This window comes from Leucoraja erinacea, chromosome 25 (assembly GCF_028641065.1).
Source record: "Leucoraja erinacea ecotype New England chromosome 25, Leri_hhj_1, whole genome shotgun sequence".
In the NCBI taxonomy this organism is placed as follows: Eukaryota; Metazoa; Chordata; class Chondrichthyes; order Rajiformes; family Rajidae; genus Leucoraja; species Leucoraja erinaceus.
In genome coordinates this window covers 30,244,996-30,271,447 of record NC_073401.1, presented here as the reverse complement: position 1 = coordinate 30,271,447, position 26,452 = coordinate 30,244,996, and the positions used below count along the sequence as shown (strand labels likewise).

At 46.0% G+C, this 26,452-nt stretch overlaps 1 protein-coding gene across 7 annotated transcripts in view; it reads right to left on the bottom strand.

Annotated features, from left to right (window-relative positions):
• Positions 1-2,007: 2,007 nt before the first annotated feature.
• tbx1 (T-box transcription factor 1) overlaps positions 2,008-26,452 on the bottom strand; it is a 46,533-nt gene continuing 22,088 nt past the window's right edge. For all 7 annotated transcript variants that reach the window (XM_055655422.1, XM_055655423.1, XM_055655427.1 and 4 more), the window contains 6 exons: positions 24,967-25,068; positions 16,725-16,896; positions 15,531-15,686; positions 9,012-9,079; positions 8,424-8,521; positions 2,008-5,263 (listed from right to left, as the gene is read on the bottom strand). In XM_055655422.1, the coding sequence (XP_055511397.1) occupies positions 4,899-5,263; positions 8,424-8,521; positions 9,012-9,079; positions 15,531-15,686; positions 16,725-16,896; positions 24,967-25,068 (961 nt within the window). In that variant the 3' untranslated portion in view covers positions 2,008-4,898. The remainder of the gene's footprint in view (positions 5,264-8,423; positions 8,522-9,011; positions 9,080-15,530; positions 15,687-16,724; positions 16,897-24,966; positions 25,069-26,452) is intronic.

Sequence of the window (26,452 nt, the reverse complement as noted above, 5' to 3'; positions counted from 1 at the left end):
TGTGTGTGTGTGTGTGTGTGTGTGTGTGTGTGTGTGTGTGTGTGTGTGTGTGTGTGTGTGTGTGTGTGTGTGTGTGTGTGTGTGTGTGTGTGTGTGTGTGTATTCGCGTGTGTGTGTGTGTGTGTGTGTGTGTGTGTGTGTGTGTGTGTGTGTGTGTGTGTGTGTGTGTGTGTGTGTGTGTGAGTGTGTGTGTGTGTGTCTATTCGCGTCCAAGTGACGCCGAGCCAGTGGGCGCCTACACGTGCAGGTTATGGGATCAGGTGTTAGAGACTTGGCTTGTGACATTGCCAGTAACATTTGTTTAATCGGTCTGAAGAAAGTGAAGAAAGGTCCCAACCAGAAACCTCGTCTGGGGTTAAAGTGGAGGGGGGTGAGGGGGGGGGGGGGGGGGGGGGGGGGAGGGGGGAGATTAAATAGGAACCTGAGGGCTAACGTTTTTACACAAAGGGTGATGGGTGTATGGGACGAGTTGCCGGAGGAGGTAGCTGAGGCAACATTTGGACAGGTACATGGATAGGACACGTTTGGAAGGACTTGGGAAAAACGCAGGCAGGTGGGACTGGTGTAGATGGGGGCATGTAGGTCGGTGTGGGGGGGGTGGGCAAGTTGGGCGGAAGGGCCTGTTTCCACGCTGTATCTTTCTATGACACGATGGCGATTGTTCCCCTTTTAAACGACACTCCGTTTCCGAAATACGTCTTAAATCGCGGGATGATAAATCCTGGGTTGTATTGCTGGTCCGGTCGCGGCTCGCCGCGTTCTGCATGGTGTCGAAATGTTAACTGGGCCTGGGACTCCTGGCAGTTTTACACATCGCCAGCCTGTTGTCATCTGCCGCGTTGCACAAGGCAATCTAGCGCAGTAATTGAAAAATCTAAATACGACCCATATGCTGGAACAAAAAATCAACAGAGATGGAGGGAGAATTCGTGAGTAACTCGGGAAAGTGGGACAGGGGCTTGAATGGGCCAGGCAGCGTCTGCAGAAAGAGAGAGAGAACGGGGAAACATAACTGTTTCCCTTTCCACTGACGCTGTAAAAAAAAAAAATCAACATGTCGACATCTCCAATTTTAACCTATAACGTTGTCCATGATCAACGTCCCCTTTGATTGGTCGTTTTCACACTTCACCCATCCATATCTCTAGACTCCCTCTCTCTCCTGACTCGGTCTGAAGAAGGGTCTCGACCAGAAACGTCACCCATTCCTTCTCTCCAGAGACGCTGCCTGTCCCGCTGGGTTACTGCAGCATTCTGTGCCAACCCTGTCTATCAAGGACTTGTCAATAGAGCGAAGTCAAGGATTGTACACAGATGTACTGATAATAAATTGTGTAGGTTGGAACTGCAAATGCCGCTTTAAACCGAAGACAGGCACAAAATGCTGGAGTAACTCCGCGGATCAGACAGTATCTCTGGGGAGAAGGAATAGGTGACGTTTCTGGTCAATAGACAATAGACAACAGGTGCAGGAGTAGGCCATTCGGCCCTTCGAACCAGCACCGCCATTCAATGTGATCATGGCTGATCATCCCCGATCAGTACCCCGTTCCTGCCTTCTCCCCATATCCCCTGACTCCGCTATCTTTAAGAGCCCCTATCTATCTCTCTCTTGAAAGCATCCAGAGAACCTGCCTCCATCGCCCTCTGAGGCGGAGAATTCCACAGACTCACCACTCTCTGTGAGAAAAAGTGTTTCCTCGTCTCCGTTCTAAATGGCTTACCCCTTATTCTTAAACGGTGTATGGCCCCTGGTTCTGGACTCCCCCGACATCGGGAACATGTTTCCTGCCTCTAGCGTGTCCAAGCCCTTAATAATCGTATATGTTTCAATGAGATCCCCTCTCAGTCGAGACCCTTCTCCAGCCCAACGCGAGACTCCAGGGTCTGTAGAAGGGTCTCGACCCGAAAAGTCACTGGCCATTCTCTCCATGGACGCTGAAATAATCCACCGAGTTACTCCAGCTTTTCGTGTCTATCTATTGAGAAGAATTAGTCTGATCGGTAGAAATGAACACGGAGCATTTAATATTTCTTTTAAATTCACCAGTTTATATAGACAAATACAGCACGCCGATCTTTTTCCGTTTAAAAATACGGCAGCCTCTTTACATTGAAACATTGTTAATCACTAAACAGTCACGGTTTGCTAGTTAAATATACATTATCTACAGGTTAGATTATCTACACGTATCTACACGTTCCCTGCTCGGCGGTAGCAACGATCCGCGAACTATCCTCCTTCACAGAGCCCCTGTATATTTTAAAATATATAATCATTTTCATCGCTCAATAAATATCATCTTCATTCGCGTTAAAAAACAAATCAGCGCGACCCCCCCCCCCCCCCCCCCCCCCCCCCCCCCCCCCCCCCCCCCCCACCCTCACGACCATTGCCATTGTCGGTTGAACTGCGAATATCCGAGTCTCTGTGGGACACCAAATCTCATCACGACGTGACCTCACACACACACACACACACACACACAAATAAAACAGCGAGCGGCCGGGCAGACAAGTCGTTTCTGATTTGAAACTTCCTTCCCGCTTCACGAATACATGCACAAAAAAAAAAATAAAAAAAAATGAAGGCATCTTTTGAAAGATACCAGATTGAAAACCGATTTGAAATCTGAATCTTTTAAATAACGCCGTGAAAACGCGGGATGGGATCGAATTGTTCAAAACAGCAGCCTCTGCGTTGAGAGTAGCGAAAACGCATGGAGATACATCCTTTCCCCAAATATAATATCTAGTTTGACTCTGCACACAATACTAGAGAATTATATACATGTACATATATAGTTTTAAATTAGAATATTGTCCATTCTAGGACCAGTAGGTAGCTCTATAGTTGAATATTTGTTGCCTAACCTGTGTTCTGAAATTAACCTGTTCTGTGTTTTTTATGTGTTGGAAGGGACTGCAGATGCTGGTTTAAACCGAAGATAGACACAAAATGTTGGAGTAACTCAGCGGGACAGGTAACAGCGGCTGTAGAGAGAGTCTGTATGGAGTGTGTACGCTCTCCCTGCGATCGTAAAACCTTTCATGTCTCCACACTCCCCCTCCCCCGAGTCTGAAGAAGGGTCTCGACCCCGAAACATCACCCGTTCCTTCTCTCCAGAGATGCTGCTGCCTGTCCCGCTGAGTTACTCCAGCATTTTTGTGTCTATTTGCATTTTCATCTCTCCTTCCTAAAATGTCACGACTTGGCTGGCTGGCTGGCTGGGGGGCAGATAAAGGGTTAAACGGTGTTGGAAGGAACTGCAGAAGTGTCCGAAGAAGGGACTCGACCCATTCCTTCTCTCCAGAGATGCTGCCTGACCCACTGAGTTACTCCAACATTTAGTGTCTATAAAGGGTTAAAACACGTTGTTTTGTGTCTGGAGTCAGAATAAACCTGACCGATTGTACAGATACTAAGGAAACCAGATAAAAAAATCACCTCAACGACAATCCAAACCTTACCTGATCATTAATGGCAGACATTTTTTTCAAATTAAGAAAAAAAAAAATGTATTGGTGGATTTAGTTTCTTCAGATTTGAACATGTATTTTGATCAAATGTCTAAGGTCCCGAAACTACAAAACGGGCGGCACGGGGGCGCAGCGGTAGAGTTGCTGCCTCACAGCGCCAGAGACCCGGGTTCGATCCTGACTACAGGTGCTGTCTGGCTGCACGTTCTCCGGAGACTGTGACCGCGTGGGTTTTCTCCGGGCGCTCCAGTTTCCACCCCACACCCCAAAGACGTGCAATTTTTGTAGATTAATTGGCTTGGTGATTTTTATTTTTGGTCAAATTGTAAATAGTTCCCCGGCGGGTGTTGGTGTGCGGGGGTCGCTGGTCGGCGCGGACTCAGCGGGCCGAATGGCCTGTATCTCGAAACTAATCCTCAACTGAACCGTATGGAAAGGAACTGCAAATGCTGGCTTACATCGTAGACACTAAAAATGCTGGAGTAACTCAGCGGGACAGGCAGCATCTCTGGAGAGAAGGGAATGGTCAGAGCCGCTATACTATCCTTTCTTACACAAGATGGGGCTGTGAATGTGACGAGCTAGTCTGTGCCTCATTAGCCCGGAACAAAAAGGGCATCCATCAACACACATTCATGCGGCTGTGCTGACTTAATAACACAACCATTGATAACGCACGCGTTTTTTTAATTTTAATGAAAGGAAACTTTTGTAAGCTTGTTGGAACTTCGTCACAAGGCGAACTTGTCTCCGCTGCCTCCATTCTAAATAACCAGTGGCTTCTCTCAAAGCTGAAATTGCAACTCGACACCTTTTTTATTTGCCGTCCACGTCCACAGAAAGCGAATGGAACCTCCCTGTTGCCCGGGTGCCCGTGTACACCCGTTGACGCCGGTTCTACGCCGGTTCTACGCCGGTTCTGCGCCAGTCCATCCTCCTCTGATCCCATTGGCTCTGCTCGCCCAACCAACCGCGCCGGACCTTGGCCTCCCCTGCGAGCCAATGGGATGCCAGCTGCGACCCACGCCGTCTTCCAATTGGGTCAAGCCGACCGGGAGACGCAGCGGATTGGTCAACCCATGTGTCAGTCATTCAAAAAAAACCCCAAGGCAACCAATCACTCTCCACCCTTGCCTTTGTCCCGCCCACTCGACTCGTCCAATCCAATGGCCGCCTTTTGCAACTTCTCCGCGGTTGACCAGCAAATGGCCTTGACCACATAAAACTCATTCAGTCTCAACTTTGCAACTTTTGCTCATCTGCAGGTGAAGTTTCTATCGTGAAATGCAAACCGTTCAATTAAACAAACCAAACTGAAAATTCCTCAATTATTTTTTGTGCATCTTCTTCAGTTTGCAGCGCCGGAAGTTAGTTCCTAGTTGTAAAAAGTTAGGCAGCAGGAATTCCTTGCCTTGCTCTTATCTGTGGCCGTAGTCATAGTTAGTGGGCGCCGCGCTGCCGGGGTACATGTTGGAGGCTGTGTTCATGTGGTGGTAACTGTGGCTGGCGATCCCCGGCAGCGGGTAAGGGCTGGGCCGGGGTTTGGCCCCGATGTAGGTGTCGTGGTACGAGCGGTACTTGTAGGTGTGGTGGAGGCTGTCCGGGGCTTGTGTGTGGTGCTCCAGTCGCAGTTCGTGAGGCGGGCTTGGCCGGGTGAGGGGGTGGAGGGCGCCGGGGAGACCCGGGCTCAACACCCGCGACATGATCTGCTGCTGATGTGGATGTTCCCCGTGCATCAGCGTCCGCGACGCTCCCCGCTCGTATTCGCTTCTGGCGTCAGCATCTACGGTAGAACGTATCAAGGTTAAGCCACGTTAACGTGTTAGAAACATAGACACATAGAAATTAGGTGCAGGAGTAGGCCATTCGGCCCTTCGAGCCTGCACCGCCATTTAATATGATCATGGCTGATCATCCAACTCAGTATCCCGTACCTGCCTTCTCTCCATACCCCCTGATCCCCTTAGCCACAAGGGCCACATCTAACTCCCTCTTAAATATAGCCAATGAACTGTGGCCTCAACTACCCTCTGTGGCAGAGAGTTCCAGAGATTCACCACTCTCTGTGTGTGTTACTCAAGACTTAAGAGTGTTTTGTGTTTGATGGACTGACATATGATGAAAGAATTGGTCGACTGTGCTTGTATTCGCGGGAATTTAGAAGGATGAGAGGGAAATCTTATAGAAGGTAGACAAAAATGCTGGAGAAACTCAGCGGGTGCAGCAGCATCTATGGAGCGAAGGAAATAGCGGAGTTTCTCCAGCATTTTTGTCCAACTTCGATTTTCCAGCATCTGCAGTTCCGGGGATCTTAGAAAAACGTTAACAAATAATTTTACACGCTAGAGGCAGGAAACATGTTCCCGATGTTGTGGGAGTCCAGAACCAGGGGCTACAGTTTAAGAATAAGGAGCAAGCCATTTAGAACGGAGACGAGGAAACACTTTTTCTCACAGAGAGTGGCGAGTCTGTGGAATTCTTTGCCTCAGAGGGCGGTGGAGGCCGGTTCGCTGGATGCTTTCAAGAGAGAGCTAGATAGGGCTCTTAAAAATAGCGGAGTCAGGGGAGATGGGGAGAAGGCAGGAACGGGCTACTGATTGGGGATGATCAGCCATGATCACATTGAATGGCGGTGCTGGCTCGAAGGGCCGAATGGCCTACTCCTGCACCGGTGTTCTACGTTTCTGTGTTTTATTGTCATATGTCCCGCATCCATATGTGTAGGAAAGAACTGTAGATGTTGGTTTAAACCGAAGACAAACACGCTGGAGTAACACAGCGGGTAGGCAGCGTCTGGTGTCGACCCCAAACGGCAGCTATTCATTCTCTCTGTTGATGTTGCCTGACCCGCTGAGTTACTCCAGTACTTTGTGTCTATCTGCAGCATGTACAAACGTTATACAGTATATATAACATTTCAGTTTACCATGATTGTCTATTTATTTGTCTGGAGACACACACACACACACACACACACACACACACACACACACACACACACACACACACACACACACACACACACACACACACACACACACACACACACACACACACACACACACACACACACACACACACTCACACACACACATACACTCACACCCACACACACACACACACACACACACACACACACACACACACACACACACACACACACACACACACACATATATATACATACACACACACACACAAATAAACACACACACACACACACACACACACACACACACACACACACACACACACACACACACACACACACACACACACACACACACACACACACACACACACACACACACACACACACACACACACACACACACACACACCCACCCACACACACACACACACACACATATATATATATACATACACCACACACCCCAACACAACCAACACCACACACACACACACACACACACACACACCCACACACACACACACACACACACACACACACACACACACACACACACACACACACACACACACACACACACACACACACACACACAACGCTGGAGTAACTCAGTGGGACAGGCAGCATCTCTGGAGAGATGGAATGGGTGACGTTTCGGGTCGACACCATTCTTCAGACTGTATAACTATATATACTTTCTTGTTACACGCTCATATATAACCTGTTCGTGTGTATATATTATATATATATATGTATACCTGTTATGGAGATGTGCCGGGCACTTTGTGTTGTATACAGAGGGTGATTGAGGCGTGGAACGCGCTAGTGGAGGGCAGGCAAGATCGTGGCGTTTTAGATGCGTTTGGCCAGGCACATGTATATGCAGGGAATGGAGCGGCTTGGCTCCTAAGCACTGCCTCGTTGAAGCAAAACATATTCTTTCTTTCTTTTTTTCGCATCCAGCACTTTGGAAATAATGATCTCAGCCTATTCCATCTTCTATTCCAGATGTGTCCGCTACATACACACTCATACAAAACGAGCGAACTTGGCGATCGGGATGAGATGGGGTTTTTTTCTCTCAGAATTATGAGGGCAACGGTATATTTAACTAATTTCGAAACCAGAGTGTCCCAGAAGACTGGAGAGCTTTTCCAGATTCACCGCCAACAGCCAAAGCAGGCAAGGATATAAAATTCACATTAAGGGTAATTCATCTCCCTTGTATTTAGCGGGAGTTTGCTGTGTCTACACGGACTGCAAATGTATCTACAGAACTGCGCCTCAAAGAGCAATGAATTTAGGGCCGGCAAACCGCTTCTGTATGGGAGGGATATGTCATGGGTCTGCCACATGGTAATATTCATTTGGGTGAGATATCTAACTCCTAGACTCTTTTCCGCCTTTCAATGAGATATGAAACATATCTCAATGAAACATGTAAGATTAATAAGGGGTTGGACACGCTAGAGGCAGGAAACAAGTTCCCGATGTTGGGGGAGTCCAGAACCAGGGGCCACACACAGTTTAAGAATAAGGGGCAAGCCATTTAGAACGGAGACGATGAAACACTTTTTCACCCAGAGAGTTGTGGGTCTGTGGAATTCTCTGCCGACTGTCTGGATGCTTTCGAGAGCTAGATAGGGCTCTTAAAAATAGCGGAGTCAGGGGATATGGGGGGAAGGCAGGAACGGGATACTGGTTGGGGATGATCAGCCATGATCACATTGAATGGTGGTGCTTTTTTTTGCCTGCCTATCATTAATTTGTTCTACATAACTATCTATATCTCTCGTTTCCCGTCCCCCTGACTCTCAGTCCGAAGAAGGGACTTGATTCGAAAGGTGTCCCATTCATTCCTTCTCTCCACTGATACTGCTGCTGCCTGTCCAACACTGAGCGACTCCACCTTTTCGTGTTGAAACCAGCGTCTGCGATTCTTTCCCGCACAACTCCCGTTTGCCGGTTGCTTGTGTGTGTGTGGCTGAGAGAGGAGACGAGGCACGCATACCTTTGTCGCTGCCGTTCTGTTGTGGGGATGTCACCGCGTTCCGGTTTCTGGTGAACGCGCTGATTAACTGCAAGGAGCCTGGTCTGTGATTCCTCGGCCTGTAGAATGGTACAAAAATACTAAGGACAGTTAGATCGAACCCAGCCAACCTCGCCTCTTTCAAAAAAAATATTATTAAAAAAACGCATGCTGCATGCAAACGAAAATTGCTTCAGAATTCAGACATGACTTCAGAATTAAGGGACAGAAGTTTAGGGGTAATATGAAGGGGAACTTCTTTACGCAGAGAGTGGTGGCGGTGTGGAATGAGCTCCCAGTGGAAGTGGTGGAGGCAGGTTCATTGGTATCATTTAAAAATAAATTGGATAGGCATATGGATGAGAAGGGAATGGAGGGTTATGGTATGAGTGCAGGCAGCTGGGACTAAGGGGAAAAAATTGTTCGGCACGGACTTGTAGGGCCGAGATGGCCTGTTTCCGTGCTGTAATTGTTATATGGTTATATGGTTAAAATGTATTAAAATGACCAAACCACGAACATATCTAATCATTCTATCGTTAATAGTTTGACCATCCTTCCGTGACTCACCAGTCTTCAGGGTCACAGTCTCGAAATCCTTTTGCAAATGGGTTGCTTGCGATTTTCAGTTGTGTGATCTGAATGGGGATTCAAGAACAAATACTGTATTCATTTAAAAAAAAAATTAGAAGCACATACATATCATAACCAAAACACAATTTGTTTATCAAATACATATTAACTATTTATTTGTTTTTTTTAAATAGATTTTTTGAAAGATAGAGCTATAGAAAGAAAAGAGAGAAAAAATAAAAAAATAAAAATAAATGACCAAATAACATAATTTTGGAGATAGATCCGTAGATTATAAAGTGTATTTATTCATCCAATCCTGGATTCAAGTTTCACACAAATACTGGAATTAACTTCAGTCAAAGGGGTTGGTTCGACTGAATTTAGGTAGACACTAAAAACTGGGGTTGATCAGCGGGACGGGCAGCGTCTCTGGAGAGAAGGATTCGGGTCGAGACCCTTCTTCAGGCTGAATGTTGACGCTATTTTAAGCAAACGTTCCACATTGTTATTTTTGTGAGTATATATAAAGACACCTTTCGTGCTGGTTTAAAACATATTTCATGCAACTTTTGTAAAATATTAAAGGACACGTGCTATCAATGCACTTTGCCCAGAGTAGGGGGATCAAGCTCTTAATAATAGCGGAGTCAGGGGATATGGGGAGAAGGCTGGAACGGGGTACTGATTGTGGATGATCAGCCATAATCACATTGAATGGCGGTGCTGGCTCGAAGGGCCGAATGGCCTACTCCGGGACCCATTGTCTATTGAGAACCAGACGGCATAGGTTTAAGGTGAAGGGGGAAATATTTCATGGGAATCCGAGGGGTAGCTTTTTTCACACACAAAGAGTGGTGGGCGTGTGGAATGAGCTGCGAGAGGAGGTAGTTGAGGCTGGGACTATCCCAACATTTAAAAGAAGCTGTTAGACGGGTACAGTTGGATCTTATAGAAACTTACAAAATTCTTAAGGGGTTGGACAGGCTAGATGCAGGAAGATTGTCCCCGATGTTGGGGAGGTCCAGAACAAGGGGTCACTGTTTAAGGATAAGGGGGAAATCATTTAGGACCGAGATGAGAAAACAAAAATTCACCCAGAGAGTGGTGAATCTGTGGAATTCTCTGCCACAGAAAGTAGTTGAGGCCACAGTTCATTGGCTATATTTAAGAGGGAGTTAGATTTGGCCCTTGTGGCTAAAGGGATCAGGGGGTATGGAGAGAAGGCAGGTACAGGATACTGAGTTGGATGATCAGCCATGATCAACCAGGCTCGAAGGGCCGAATGGCCTACTCCTGCACCTATTTTCTATGTTTCTATGTTTCTACATGGATAGGACAGGTTTGGAGGGATATTGGAGCAAATGCGGGCAGGTGGGACTAGTGTAGCTGGGACATTGTTGGCCGCTGTGGGCCGAAGGGCCTGTTTCCGCGCCGCATCACTCTGTGACTGGGACTAGAGAGTGGTGATTTGCAACCTGTTGAACTGTTCCCCAACGAAGTTAAACACACCGTTAATAAACAGCTGCCTCGCTATTATGGGAGTCCGGTGAACGCCATCATTTAAACGCCTTCGGAGCAAACTAGCACTTGATAAATCTTGATGATATATGCGGCTGTGTCACAGTCCATAAAACACAGTTGGGTCAGTTGTAAGGTAGACACAAATGCTGCAGAAACTCAGCGGCTGCAGCAGCATCTATGGAGCGAGGGAAATAGGCAACGTTTCGGGACGATTTCGTCCCGAAACGTTGCCTATTTCCCTCGCTCCATAGATGCTGCTGCACCCGCTGAGTTTCTCCAGCATTTTTTGTCTACCTTCGATTTTCCAGCATCTGCAATTTCTTCCTAAACCCTTAATACTTAAGTCGCTTAACACTCGATTTAAGTTTAGTCTAATTTCAGCTATACCATACATTTTAAATTTCAATTTGTTTTTAAACACAGGGATAAATCAGTTGCACACTAGCTAGTGGCCTCGTTATGTTATTAACCGTTTGAGGGATTAAACATTTAAGGCGTTTTTTTTCCTCCCAGCACTCGGTCAGTTGTAAGCCGGTTCATTTGTGTGTGTGTGTGTGTGTGTGTGTGTGTGTGTGTGTGTGTGTGTGTGTGTGTGTGTGTGTGTGTGTGTGTGTGTGTGTGTGTGTGTGTGTGTGTGTGTGTGTGTGTGTGTGTGTGTGTGTGTGTGTGTGTGTGTATGAGTGTATGGGTGTGTGTCTCTATGTGTGTGTTAGCGAGTGTGTGTGTGTCTGTGTTTGTGTAAGTGTTAGTGTGTGTGTGTGTGTGTGTGTGTGTGTGTGTAGTGTGTGTGTGTGTGTGTGTGTGTGTGTGTGTGTGTGTGTGTGTGTGTGTGTGTGTGTGTGTGTGTGTTAGTGTGTGTGTGTGTATGTGTGTTAGTGTGTGTGTGTGTGTGTGTGTGTGTGTATGTGTGTGTGTGTGTATGTGTGTGTGTGTGTGAGTGTGTGTGTGTGTGTGTGTGTGTGTGTGTGTGTGTGTGTGTGTGTGTGTGTGTGTGTGTGTGTGTGTGTGTGTGCGTGTGTGTTTTTGCGCCCCCCTCCATTTTGCAAACAGGGATTCATGCCAGACTTAGTTACTATGAAACATTTTTGCAAATACAGGGGAGATATATATTGAATAATTTTCTCCCGCTGTTGAAGAATAATCCAGTCCGCGCGGCCGTGGACAAAAACGACCAGGCGCGAAATGTAACATTGTTGTCAATCCATTGCACAAAAATGCCGCTGTAAATATCCGGAATGGTTGTAAAGCAAACTGTAATCCGTTATTGACAGTTTCAGACGCAAAGGTCAACTGATTGAAGGCAGCGGGCATGGCAGATAGACGGGGAACAGCTGTTCACAGGCATCACGATCATGGCAAGCGTGTAACAAATCCGCATTACATTAAAAAAAAATAGCAGGCCACAACTTAAACAGATATACAGCCAAACGCTGCAGCCAGCATTGAGAGATCTCTTCATATTTTAGTTCAATATTCCAAGCGCTGGCGTTGGAGGTGCCATTAAAACGGGGGAAACAACCCAGTTGCTGCATTTTGTAAGCCGAGACAGGCCAGGTTTGACTGACACGTCGCGCTGGGACACTTGCTTTGGCTTCGTCAAGAACAAAATACCAGGGGGCTTGAATGTACACACAGATAATTGCCTCCCAGTGGGTTTTCGGAAGTTTTCTAAAGTCGTAATTGCAAATCGGGAGGTAGCCGCATGGAATTAGATCTGGGCTGCCTGGGCTATCGGGTTGCCGGGAATGAATTGAGCAGATGGGGTGGGTGGAATAAGGGTACGCCGCTCCCCTGATACTTCCCACACAGCCCCTTCTAACTCTCTCTCAAAAAAAAAAAAAACGGCCTCAAGCTGCCAGCTTAAGTCTGCCTTCATCCAAATCTGCTTCATGGCCCTAGTCTATAATCAGGGTTCATGCGTGGAGACTGGAGATGTGCAACAGATGACAATATGATTTAGCGCAAAGATTCACAGACATGACACAGTTGACACATACACATACTCCAATTTTATATGCACGGAGAGACAACACATGAATCCGCTTGTTTCTTAACTTTAAGTTATTGTTGCTTCGACACGCCTTATTCCATTTCAATATATTTTAAAAGGGAGCCGTAATTTTAATCTGCAGCCATATGTGTGTGTTTGTGTGTTCTTGAGGTTTGCTTTTTGTCTTTGGAGGGTAACATATAGAAACATAGAAAATAGGTGCAGGAGTAGAGGCCATTCGGCCCTTCGAGTCTGCACCGCCATTCAATATGATCATGGCTGATCATCCAACTCAGTATCCCGTCCCTGCCTTCTCTCCATACCCCCTGATCCCTTTAGCCACAAGGGCCACATCTAACTCCCTCTTAAATATAGCCAATGAACTGTGTGGCCTCAACTACCTTCTGTGGCAGAGAGTTCCACAGATTCACCACTCTCTGTGTAAAAAATGTTTTTCTCATCTCGGTCCTAAAATACTTCCCCGTTATCTTTAAACTGTGACTCCTTGTCCTGGACTTCCCCAACATCGGGAACAATCTTCCTGCATCTAGCCTGTCCAACCCCTAAAATTTTTTGTAAGTTTCTATAAGATCCCCCCTCAATCTTCTAAATTCCAGCGAGTACAAACCGAGTCTATCCAATCTTTCTTCATATGAAATTCCCGGCACCCCAGGAATCAGTCTGGTGAACCTTCTCTGTACTCCCTCTGTTCAGCTAACATTCCCAGCATTAACTCCGAGCGCCACAATGTCAAAGATGGACATGGGTTTAAGGTGAGACTGGGATGATTTGATAGGAAGCTGAAAACCATATTCTGTTCGCTGGAGAGGGTGGTGGGTATATGGAACGAGTGCCGGAGGAAGTGTTTAAGAAGAAACTGCAGATGCTGGAAAATCGAAGGTAGGCAAAAGTGCTGGAGAAACTCAGCGGGCGCGGCAGCATCTATGGAGCAAAGGAAATAGGCAACGTTTCGGGACAACAGACAATAGACAATAGGTGCAGGAGTAGGCCATTTGGCCCTTGGAGCCAGCACCGCCATTCAATGTGATCATGGCTGATGTTGGGGAAGTCCAGGACAAGGGGTCACAGCTTAAGGATAAAGGGGAAATCCTTTAGGACCGAGATGAGAAAAACATTTTTCACACAGAGAGTGTTGAATCTCTGGAATTCTCTGCCACAGAAAGTAGTTGAGACCACAGTTCATTGGCTATATTGAAGAGGGAGTTAGATGTGGCCCTTGTGGCTAAAGGGATCAGGGGGTATGGAGAGAAGGCAGGAACAGGATACCGAGTTGGATGATCAGCCATGATCATATTGAATGGTGGTGCAGGCTCGAAGGGCCGAATGGCCTCTACTCCTGTGCCTATGTTCTATGTTTCTATGCCCAGTCTTTCCCCGAAGATATAGGTTTAAGAGGAGGTGCAATATTTAACAGGTATCTGAGGGACAACTTTTCCACTCGTGTGAGAGGCGGGTATATGGAACGAGCTGCCAGCGGAGATAGTTTACCCAGGTACTATACATAATGTAAGACACACTTGGATAGGCACAAAATGCTGGGGGAACTCTGTGGGCCAGGCAGTGTCTCTGGAGAGAAGGAATGGGTGAGGTTTCGGGTCGAGACCCTTCTTCAGACTTGGACTGTTACCTAAGTAGAAGTGGTTTAGGGAGATTTGGGCCAATCGCGCGCAAATAGGTCTGACTTAGATAGGGACATCTTGGTCGGCATGGAAGAGTTGGGCCGAAGGGCCTGTTTCGGTGCTGTGTGACTTTATGGATGACACGAGTGTATACGATTTGAAGAAGGGCCTCGACCACAAGCGCCACCCATCCCTTCTCCCCAGAGATGCTGCCTGTCCCGCTGAGTTACTCCGGCATTTTGTGTCCATCAAACATATTTACACGCTGCAAATAATCTACCTCGGCCAATGCAGTGTAAACCAGATAACAATTACAGCACAGAAACAGGCCATCTCGGCCCTTCTAGTCCGCGCCGAACACTTACTCTCACCTAGTCCCATCTACCTGCACTCAGACCATAACCCTCCATTCCTTTCCCGTCCATATAACTATCCAATTGATTTGTAAATGATAAAATCGAACCTGCCTTCACCACTTCCACTGGAAGCTCATTCCACACCGCTACCACTCTCCGAGTAAAGAAGTTCCCCCTCATGTTACTCCCTAAATTTTTGTCCCTTAATTCTCAAATCTTGTTCTCTTGTTTGAATCTTCCCTACTCTCAATGAAAAAAAACTTATCCACGTCAACTCTGTCTATCCCTCTCATCATTTTAAAGACCTCTATCAAGTCCCCCCTTAACCTTCTGCGCTCCAAAGAATAAAGCCCTATCTTGTTCAACCTTTCTCTGTAACTTAGGTGCTGAAACCCAGGCAACATTCTAGTAAATCTCCTCTGTACTCTCTATTTTGTTGACATCCTTCCTATAATTTGGCGACCAAAATTGTACACCATGCTTCAAAATTGACCTCACCAATGCCTTGTACAATATTAACATTAAATCCCAACTTCTATACTCAATGCTCTAATTTATAAAGGCCAGCACACCAAAAGCTTTCAAACGGCGCTTTCCCTAAGAACCCGCGATGCAAAAAGAGTTAATAAGATGGAGCCTTTCCAGCTGCTTGTGTAAACACCAATATGCAAATTCTGCATTCAACACCCTCCACAAAATTTCACAAACTATTTCAAAACAATGAACAGCTGGTCCGAGTTTAGGGAATAATGAGAGCAATGACTATGAACAAGCCAACGCTTCTCAATTTTGGACACGCCGTTTATAGGGCGAGAGGTTGGACCCAAATCCTGGATTTAACAGCGAAAAATTAGCGATAGTTTCCAGATTGCCATCGATCATTGGCAGCTTTGAAGAATGAGTTGTGGCGAATCCCGCAGCCGGGCAGCGCGGAGGCCGAGGATGTTCTCAGAGTGAATGATAGTGAGGGACAGGTACACACACACACACACACACACACACATACCCGGTGGTTCTGATACGCCGTGACCGCGGTGAATCTCGTCTCTTCAAACAGGAACGTTTTGAAGTTCTCCTCGGCGTATTTCTCACTGTCTTTTCTCGGGTCGACGTAAACCACGTGGAAACGCGGCTGGTATCTGTGCATCGAGTTCAGGATGATCTACGTGGAGTGGAGAGAAAAACAAACGGAGCGTTGGAGAAATCAGTTTGTAATTGGAATTGTAATTACAATTTATAGACAGTGGACAATAGACAATGGGTGCAGGAGGAGGCCATTCGGCCCTTAGAGCCAGCACCGCCATTCAATGTGATCATGGCTGATCATCCCCAATCAGTTCCCCGTTCCTGCCTTTTCCCCATATCCCCTGACTCCGCTATTTTTTAGAGCTCTCTCTTGAAAGCATCCAGAGAACCTGCCTCCACTGAGGCAGAGAATTCCACAGGCTTTACAAAGAGTTTGATATTTGTTGGTTAGTTTTAGCTTGTCAAATGTGACCAGTTGTTTCATCCAGTGATTTCTTCAATTCACCGGCGCGCTAATGTTGCTGCCTCACAGCGCCAGGGACACGGGTTCGATCCTGACTACGGGTGCTGTATCTGCACGGAGTTTGGACCTTCTCCCTGTGACCAGCGTGGGTTTTCCCCGGGTGCCCCGGTTTTCACCCACCCTCCAAAGTCACACATGTACAAACACACACACACACACACACACACACACACACACACACACACATACACACACACACACACACACACACACACACACACACACACACACACACACAGACACACACACACACACACACGTATATATACACACACACGCACGCACACATATATATACATCCACACACACACACACATATGTACACACACACACACACACACACACACACACACACACACACACACATATGTATACACACACACACACACACACATATGTACACACACACACACATATATATACACACGCACACACACCATACACATACACACACACACACATACACACACACACACACACACACACACATACACACATATATAGGTTAATTTAGCTTAGCATAATTATAAATTATCCTTGGTGTGTGTAGGATAGTTTTCGACTCGGTGGGCCGAAGGGCCTGTTTTCCGCGCTGTATCTCCAAACTAAACTAAACTAAACTGATGGGGGAAAAAACCTGAGCCTACTTACATGCCCGTTGTCATCCAGTAAGTTGTTGGTTAGTTTCAGCTTGTCAAAGGAGACAATTTGTTTCATCCACTGAGCGCCCTTGGCCGGCGAGTCTGGGTGATAATGGACCCTCCCTGGTGTAGCTGGGTCTGCCTTCCCCGCCACTAACCAAGAGGAACTGTGAAAGGCGTACCTGCGGAGATCAAAAGCGAACACATTTACAAAAATAAATAAATAAATAAATAAATAAACAAACCCGGGCAATTAATTTAAGAAGGAACTGCAGATGCTGGAAAATCGAAGGTAGACAAAAGTGGTGGAGAAAACTCAGCGGGTGAGGCAGCATCTATGGAGCGAAGGAAATAGGCAACGTTTCGGGACGAAACCCTTCTGGAAATAGGCAACGTTTCGTCCCGAAACGTTGCCTATTTCCTTCGCTCCATAGATGCTGCCTCCCCCGCTGAGTTTCTCCAGCAATATTGTCTACCTTCATAACTATTTTTGATATTTTGTAATATTTTAATATGTCGATGCTTTATAACATATTAATTTGATGGCACAACATAACATTATTTTCATACTTTGTGACAATAAAATATTGATCCTTTGTAATATTTTAATTTAATGATACAATCTAATATCACATAATATAAATTTGACGGTACATTGCAAGAAAATGTATTAATTTGAACCCCCCCCAAATGCATATAAGTTGAAGATAGACACAAAAAGCTGGAGTAGCTCAGCGGGTCTGGAGAAAATGAATATGTGCTGTCTAGTCAAGTCAAGTCAAGTTAAGTTTATTTGTCACATACACATACGAGATGTGCAGTGAAATGAAAGTGGCAGTCTAGCCAGCTGAGTTACTCCAGCTTTTATTTTGTGTGTCTATCTGTGGTTTAAACCAGCTCTGATATCTGACCTCAACTGGACCAAGTTTAATTGGGGTTTAATTGATCTTTGATTTGTAAATGTAGCGACAATTGGTCAATGAGATGCCTTTGTCCAACTGACGGTAAACTGACGGGTCTCAGAGAATCTGTGATAACAATCGGTAGAAATTCGCTCTGCAGGGTCCTGGGTCTGGAAATTGGGAACGGAGCGAATATTACTTTGCGTTTAAGATGGAACTGCAGATGCTGGAAAATCGAAGGTGGATAAAAAAGCCGGAGAAACTCAGCGGATGCAGCAGCATTTATGGAGCGAAGGAAATAGGCAACGTCCCGAGTTTTTGTATTAACCAATATCTTAAATCCTTTGTTTCTATTATTTATTAATATTATTTATATTAATATAAATACATATATTTATTTATTAATATTTGTAAATATTAATTGATTAATATTATTTATATTAATATAAATACTAATATTTATTTGTTAATATTTGTAAATATTAATTTATTAATATTATGTATATTAATATAAATCCATTTATTTATTTATTTATTAATATTTGTAAAATATTAATTTAAAATATCTATGTATATTTACAAGAAACACACTTGGGACATTCCCCTCCCTAGACTCATATTGGTTTCAAATTAATACATTTTCTTGCAATGTCCCGTCAAATTTATATAATGTAATATTAGATTGTATCATTAAATTAAAATATTACGAAGGATCAATATTTTTTATGGCGCAAAGTATGAAAATAATGTTATGTTGTGCCATCAAATTAATATGTTATAAAGCATCGACATATTAAAATATTACAAAATATTAAAAAAATAGTTATGAAGGTTGACAAAAGTGGTGGAGAAACTCAGCGGGTGAGGCAGCATCTATGGAGCGAAGGAAATAGGCAACGTTTCGGGACGAAACGTTGCCTATTTCCTTCGCTCCATAGATGCTGCCTCCCCCCCTGAGTTTCTCCACCACTTTTGTGTACCTTCGATTTTCCAGCATCTGCAGTTCCTTCTTAAACACTAAAGATAGTCCGAGGGTCACCAATGAGACAAGATCAGAAGTTCAGGACCGCCCTCGAGTTGCGGTGGGGTGGCTCAGTTGCCTGATAAATGCTTTCGTTCAATCAACTGGAGTTCATCTATAAAAATGAATCATGATGGAATCAAAAATGAAAGATGGATTTTATTGACGTTAATAGCGAAATGCAAAATGCTGGTGGAACTCAGGGCGGGCCGGGCAGTCGCTGGGGGGAGGGGAATGGACAGGCGACGTTCCTGGCCGTGGCCCTTATTCATGAAACTTCAACTCTTATAGAAACTTACAAAATTCGTAATGGTTTGGACAGGCTAGATGCTGGAAGAATGTTCCCGATGTTGGGGAAGTCCAGGACAAGGGGATCACAGTTTAAGGATACGTCTTTTAGGACCGAAATGAGAATTTAATTTTTCACACACAGAGAGTGGTGAATCTCTGGAACTCTCTGCCACAGAAGATAGTTGAGGCCACACAGTTCATTGGCTATATTTAAGAGGGAGTTAGATATGGCCCTTGTAGCTAAGGGGATCAGAGGGTATGGAGAGAAGGCAGGTACGGGATACTGAGTTGGATGATCAGCCATGAACATATTGAAAGGCGGTGCATTCTCGAAGGGCCGAATGGCCTCTACTCCTGCACCTATTTTCTATGTTTCTATGTGTCTATGAAATGCAAAGTGCTGGTGGAACTCAGAGCGGGTCGTAGCTGGGGGGAGGGGAGTGGACAAGCGACGTTACTGGTCTTGACCCTTCTTCCTACTGTGCAATGAATTTAATTTTCCACTCTGCGCGTTTGCAGGTAAAGGGCCTGTCCCACTTACGCGTCCTTGGCTCGCAAATTACGCGACCTCGTATGGCCGGGCAGTGGCTGGGGGAAGGGAATGGACATCGTGCGGGGCTTCCGAAATTCTGGTGGAAACTGAACGTAAATCTAAAGCCTAATTACATGACCGCTGTCACCACACAGTAAATCATATTCATCATTAACACATTGAATGATCAGCAGGGTGATTTCGTTGCAAAGGGCGCGTTTTTTTAATAAGATTATCGACACGTGATTCTTAAACCCACATTGCCACGCTCTCGGTCTAATTGTTCTAATTGCTTCCATAAATATAGTCTGAACAGGGTCCTGACCCGAAACGCGGCCCCTCCACCCCCTCCCCAGTTGCTGCCTGACCCGCTGAGTTCCTCCAGCGCTGACGTGTGTTTTGCTCAAGATTTCACCGCCTGTCCCCGGAATTGTTCATTATGTTTCCATTAACGTCCCGGAAAGTGGATTAAATTGTTGACGAAGAAAAACGCCACAACTTGGCTTTTACGCGACGGCATCTTATCGCTAAATTAAAGAGTTTCCTTTGTACAAATTAAACAAAAAACACTTATAAATCAATTGGTGTGTGTGTGTGTGTGTGTGTGTGTGTGTGTGTGTGTGTGTGTGTGTGTGTGTGTGTGTGTGTGTGTGTGTGTGTGTGTGTGTGTGTGTGTGTGTGTGTGTGTGTGTGTGTGTGTGTGTGTGTGTGTGTGTGTGTGTGTGTGTGTGTGTGTCTGTGTGTCTGTGTGTGTGTGTGTGTGTGTGTGTGTGTGTGTGTGTGTGTGTGTGTGTGTGTGTGTGTGTGTGTGTATGTGTGTGTGTGTGTGTGTGTGTGTGTATTGTGTGTGTGTGTGTGTGTGTGTGTGTGTGTGTGTGTGTGTGTGTGCGTGCGTGCGTGTGTATGTGTATTGGTGTGTCTGTGTGTGCGTGTGTGTGCGTGTGCTGTGTGTGCGTGTGCGTGTGCGTGTGCGTGTGCGTGTGCGTGTGCGTGTGTGTGTGTGTATTTGCGGCACCATTACTGGGAGCAAGTGGCTGGTGACATTAATGTGGGAGTGGGTTCAGAACCATTTAGGAATAGGAAGGAGATAATCGGTTTATTAGTGAATGAAACCGCGGAATCAATTGAATAAGAGTGATGGAGGACAGTGTTTGAGTTTCTTCCTGTAAAAAAACCCGTGGCTAATCAGCTTTGCTTAAATAAACACGCGGCTCAGTTTGGATTGTGCGGCTACCGATGGCATCTGCCCTGATCTCACCCTAAGAAGAACAACCTCAAGTCAAGTCGGCGTTGGAATGTCTATGTGGCTTTTTTTTTTTTGCCCAGCGTACACATGGTAAAAGCCGACTTTAAAAATCTGCGAGTTCGTCAGAATTCCGTTCCCAATCGCTAACGAATGCCCGGAAATGATATATATAAAAGTTTGTCGCTGATGTGGATTTTTCAGACACGTTTCTGTCCAAATGGTCAGGGTTTTTTTAAGTTGGACACATGCACCCACCAAACCCAGCGCTTTAATTTTATATTTCTGGAACAAAATGTACAGGGACATTTACATAAGCAGGGACGAAACTGGATTAGGAAACTCAAGGAATGCTGCAATAACGAACAGTGTGGGCGGCGTATGTGGATAAGGGAAGGGCCATTTAGGACTGGGATGACGAGACGTTTCTCCCGCATCTTTGGAATTCTTTCCCTCCGGGCGTTTATTGACTGGGAAATTTCAATGCAGATGTTGACTGAGGGTTTTAGAAGTAGCGAAGCGGGCAGGAGAGAGGAGGTGAGGTGAGGTTGCTGATATGGGTGCCGAGTTAGCGCAGTACCCAACAAAAAACCCAAGGTACACAGAAATGCTGGAGAAACTCAGCGGGTGCAGCAGCATCTATGGAGCGAAGGGAAATAGGCAACGTTTCGGGCCGAAACCCTTCTTCAGACTAAACCCCAAGTCCTCGCGTTTTACTGAAAAACACACTCGCATTTTTTTTTTAAGATAGACACAAACTGCTGGATCAGGGGGTCAGGCAACATCTCTGGGGAAGAAAAATGGGATCGTGACCCGAAACATAGAAACATAGAAATTAGGTGCAGGAGTAGAGGCCATTCGGCCCTTCGAGCCTGCACCGCCATTCAATATGATCATGGCTGATTATCCAACTCAGTATCCCGTACCTGCCTTCTCTCCATACCCCCTAATCCCCTTAGCCACAAGGGCCACATCTAACTCCCTCTTAAATATAGCCAATGAACTGTGGCCTCAACTACCCTCTGTGGCAGAGAGTTCCAGAGATTCACCACTCTCTGTGTGAAAAAAGTTCTTCTCATCTCGGTTTTAAAGGATTTCCCCCTTATCCTTAAGCTGTGACCCCTGGTCCTGGACTTCCCTAACATCGGGAACAATCTTCCTGCACCTAGCCCTGTCCAACCCCTTAAGAATTTTGTAAGTTTCTATAAGAAACGTCACCCATTCCTTCTCTTCAGAGACGCTGCCCATCCCGTTGAGTTACTCCAGCGTTTTGTGTCTATCTTCTGCTTAAATCTAATTCCTACATACTCCCATCTTTACATTAGTTTAAACCATTGTCACAGGGCAGTCGCTGTTTCGGGGCAAACATATGGTTCGGTTGCTTTATAAGTCGATAAGATATGCTGTTGGGGGACGGCATTACTTCAACAGCGGTCTAATGTGTGTTTAACATTGAAATCCTATTAAACGCTGGTGAGCCTACAATCACTCTTCGCTTCTTCACGCTGGTTCCTTCAACATGTGTTCAAGAAGGAACTGCAGATGCTGGAAAATCGAAGGTAGACAAAAATGCTGGAGGAACTCAGCGGGTGCAGCAGCATCTATGGAGCGAAGGAAATAGGCAACGTTTCGGGACGAAACCCGGAAAGGTTTCGGCCCGAAACGTTGCCTATTTCCTTCGCTCCATAGATGCTGCTGCACCCGCTGAGTTCCTCCAGTAATTCTGCCTACCTTCATAACTATTTTTGATATTTTGTAATATTTTAATATGCTGATTCTTTATTAATTTGGTGGTACAACATAATATTATTTCCATACTTCCTTCAACATTTCCTTTGTTGTACAGTGCTAATTCAAACAGATTTCGTGGCCTGGCAGCCAACTGGTCTGAGCGAACAATACACAGACCATCACTAAAATAACGTCATGTTCAAACTCCAATCCTTAATCCACGACAATCCCAGTTCCTGAAAATCTAAAGCATCCTGCCTCCAACTCCCACTATTTACCGCAGTTGTTTTTGGCTAAATTGCCTCGGTAAATAGCAACCAACAGGCTGGGGTTCATTTACCAAGTTGACCTAAGATAGGTAATACCAATTGCAATAATATCCCTTCCCGAGGAGGGAATTGGATCAGACGAAGTGTTAGTTTCACGACCCATTTTCACAAGGTCAAAAGTGATAGGAATGGAACTAGGTAGACAAAAGTGCTGGAGAAACTCAGCGGGTGACGAGCGGATCTCATCTATGGAGCGAAGGAAATAGCAACGTTTCGGGCCGAAACCCTTCTTCAGAGTGGAATTAGACCCATTCGGCCCATCAAGTCTACTCTGCCATCATGGCTGATCTACCTCGCCCACCCAACCCCATTTTTCCCTAACCCCTGACACCTGCACTAATCAAGAATCTATCTATCTCCGACTTAAATATATCCACTGACTTGGCCTCCAATGAATTCCACAGATTCACCACCATCTGACTAAAGAAATTCATCCTCATCTCCTTCCTAAAAGAAACATCCTTTAATTCTGAGGCTGTGGCCTCTAGTCCTAGACTCTCCCAATAGTGGAAACATCATCTCCACATCCACTCTATTTTTTAAATCAATGCTTTCCTATTTGCTTTCTAGAACAACATCCCAGAATCTCAGAATAATCTCAGATATAGAAGATTTGAGACCCCCCCCACACACACACACAGATTGGAGACGCGAAAAACTGCAGATGCTGGAATCTTGAGCAAAACACGAAATGCTGGAGGAACTCAGCGGGTCAGGCAGCATCGGGAGAGGGAATGGACGTTTTGGGTTGGGTCCCTTCCTCAGACTAATTGAGCAACGTGTATTGTCGATGTTACAAGGCACAAACTAAAACGAAAGACCTATTCCCTATTCCCCATTCCCTATTCCCATAGGGGTTCGGGACGAAACGTTGCCTATTTCCTTCGCTCCATAGATGCTGCCTCACCCGCTGAGTTTCTCCAGCACTTTTGTCTACTTAATTCCCTATTCCAGGGGCCACAGTCTTAGAATAAAGGGGTGGCCATTTAAGACTGAGGTGAGAAAAAAACATTTTCGCCCAGAGAGTTGTGAATTTGTGGAATTCCCTGCCACAGAGGGCAGTGGAGGCCAAGTCACTGGATGGATTTAAGAGGGGGGAGAGAGTTAGATAGAGCTCTAGGGGGGGAGGGGGGGGGGGGGGGGTGTGGGGGGTGTGGGGGGGAGGTGATGGGGGGGGGGGGGGGGGTAATTTGGGAGGGGGGGGAGGTAATTTGGAGTGTTTTCGAAATAACACCTGAACCACACACGAGGCACAGAAGTGTGAAAACACACACCTCCAGATTCAGGGACAGTTTCTTCCTAGCTGTTATCAGGCAACTGAACCATCCCATCACCAACTATAGAACTATCATCACCTCCCATCTATCTCATTGCAGACCCTCTCGGATTATCTTTAATCGGACTGTAATGGACTTCATCGCGCACTAAGCGTTAATCTATTTATCATGTATCTGTACACTGTAGGTAGACAAAAGTGCTGGAGAAACTCAGCGGGTGCAGCAGCATCTATGGAGCGAAGGAAATCGGCAACGTTCCGGGACTCTCCCTCTCAACCCCATTCTCCTGCCGTCTCACCGTAACCCCTGACACCAGTTCTTTCTCATTGAGCACCTGGCTGTTCCTTGCCTGCACAGAGAGTTGTGAGTCTGTGGGATTCTCTGCCTTATAAAATATCGGCTGATTTGTGGCCTCCACCGCCGTCTGGGACAATGAATTCCACAGATTCACCACCCTCTGACTAAAGAACTTCCTCCTCGTCTCCTTCCTAAAAGGAACAACCCTTTAATTCTGAGGCTGTGCCCTCTAGTCCTGGACTCTCCCACTAGTGGAAACATCCTCTCCACATCCACTCGATCCAAGCCGCCACAGTGTCGATTCTCTCCACCGGGGTCTGAAGAAGGGTCCCGACCTGAAAACGTCGCCTGTCCAACCCCTCCCCCATCCCCCATCCCCCCCCCCCCGCACCCCCACCCCCAACAACAATACAGTATGAGCAGCCAAGCTGCTCCAGCACTTTGTCATGAGACAGGTTGGCAGAGTCTATGTATTGTGAGGCGAAATATTCCGCGGCTATTTTTATCTCAAAGTTTTCCCTACCCTGAGGAAATGTCCATCTAAAACCGGCTTGGCTAAAAGCATTTAGAAACCTCGGGGGGGGGGGGGGGGGGGGGGGGGGGGGGGGATAAAGTTTGATTTTACTTACCGGTATCTCTTGTCATCAACCGGCACGAAGTCCATTAGGAGCATATAGTCAGCCATGGGATCCATGCCAAAGATCTTCACTTGAAATGTCGGGAACATTCTCCTGCGAGGAGGGAGCAAAATAAAAACCACAGCGTTTTATTAATCACATCGAGTGTCAACCGAAAACCGGGAGAATTGACACACAAAAAAAAATAATCCGTTTAACTCAGCGGGAGGAACATTTCCCCAGAGATGCTGTCTGGCCCGCTGAGTTACTCCAGCTTTTGTTGTTGTTTTTTCCCCCGCCTATCTTCGGTTTAAACGGAGAAAAACAGAGAAACACAGACTTTCACACACACACACACACACACACACACACACACACACACACACACACACACACCACACACACACACAACACACACACACACACACACACACACACACACACACACACACACACACACACAACACACACACACACACACACACACACACACACACACAGATTGGGAATCTGTGCAACTCTCTGCCACAGAAGGTAGTTGAGGACACACTTCCTCGCTGGAATTTAGAAGATCGAGGGGGGATCTTATAGAAACTTACAAAATTCTTAAGGGGTTGGACAAGCTAGATGCAGGAAGATTGTTCCCGATGTTGGGGAAGTCCAGAACACGGGGTCACACAGTTTAAGGATAAGGGGGAAGTCTTTTGGGACCGAGATGAGAAAAACATTTTTCACACAGAGAGTGGTGAATCTGTGGAATTCTCTGCCACAGAAGGTATTTGAGGCCACAGTTCATTGGCTATATTTAAGAGGGAGTTAGATGTGGCTCTTGTGGCTAAAGGGATCAGGGGGTATGGAGAGAAGGCAGGTACGGGGATACTGAGTTGGATGATCAGCCATGATCATATTGAATGGCGGTGCAGGCTCGAAGGTCCTGCACCCATTTTCTATGTTTCTATGTAAACCAATATCTACAGTTCCTTCCTACACAAAAAAATAAAACCACGAGATAAATCGGCCCAACTCCCCATAATTGGAGAAGCTCGAGAAAACATTCCATCCCCCTAGTCTAGACGTCCCTCGTCGCCAAATTCAGGCGCGCCAATTCTACCACCAAAGCACAGGCAGTAGTCGATATTATCGCCGCTGAGTTACTCCAGCATTTTGTGTTTAACTTCAGCTTAAACCAGCATCTGCACTTCCTTCCCACGCAATATTCCATTCACCCCTCTCCACGTCCACTGTATTTTTTTTATCAATGCTTCCTTATTTTCCCCGTAGAACCAACATCCCTGTATCTCAGAATAATCTCAGATGAAGAAGGTTTGAAAATTAAAAAAAATCCCCACAAACGCGAAAAACTGCAGATGCTGGTAACGTAAACAAGACACAAGGTGCTGGAGGAACTCAGCGGGTCAGGAGGCATCTGGGGGGGAGGGAATGCACAAACGATGTGTTACATCCCCTGCTCCAATTCATTGACATTCTACGTAAATAA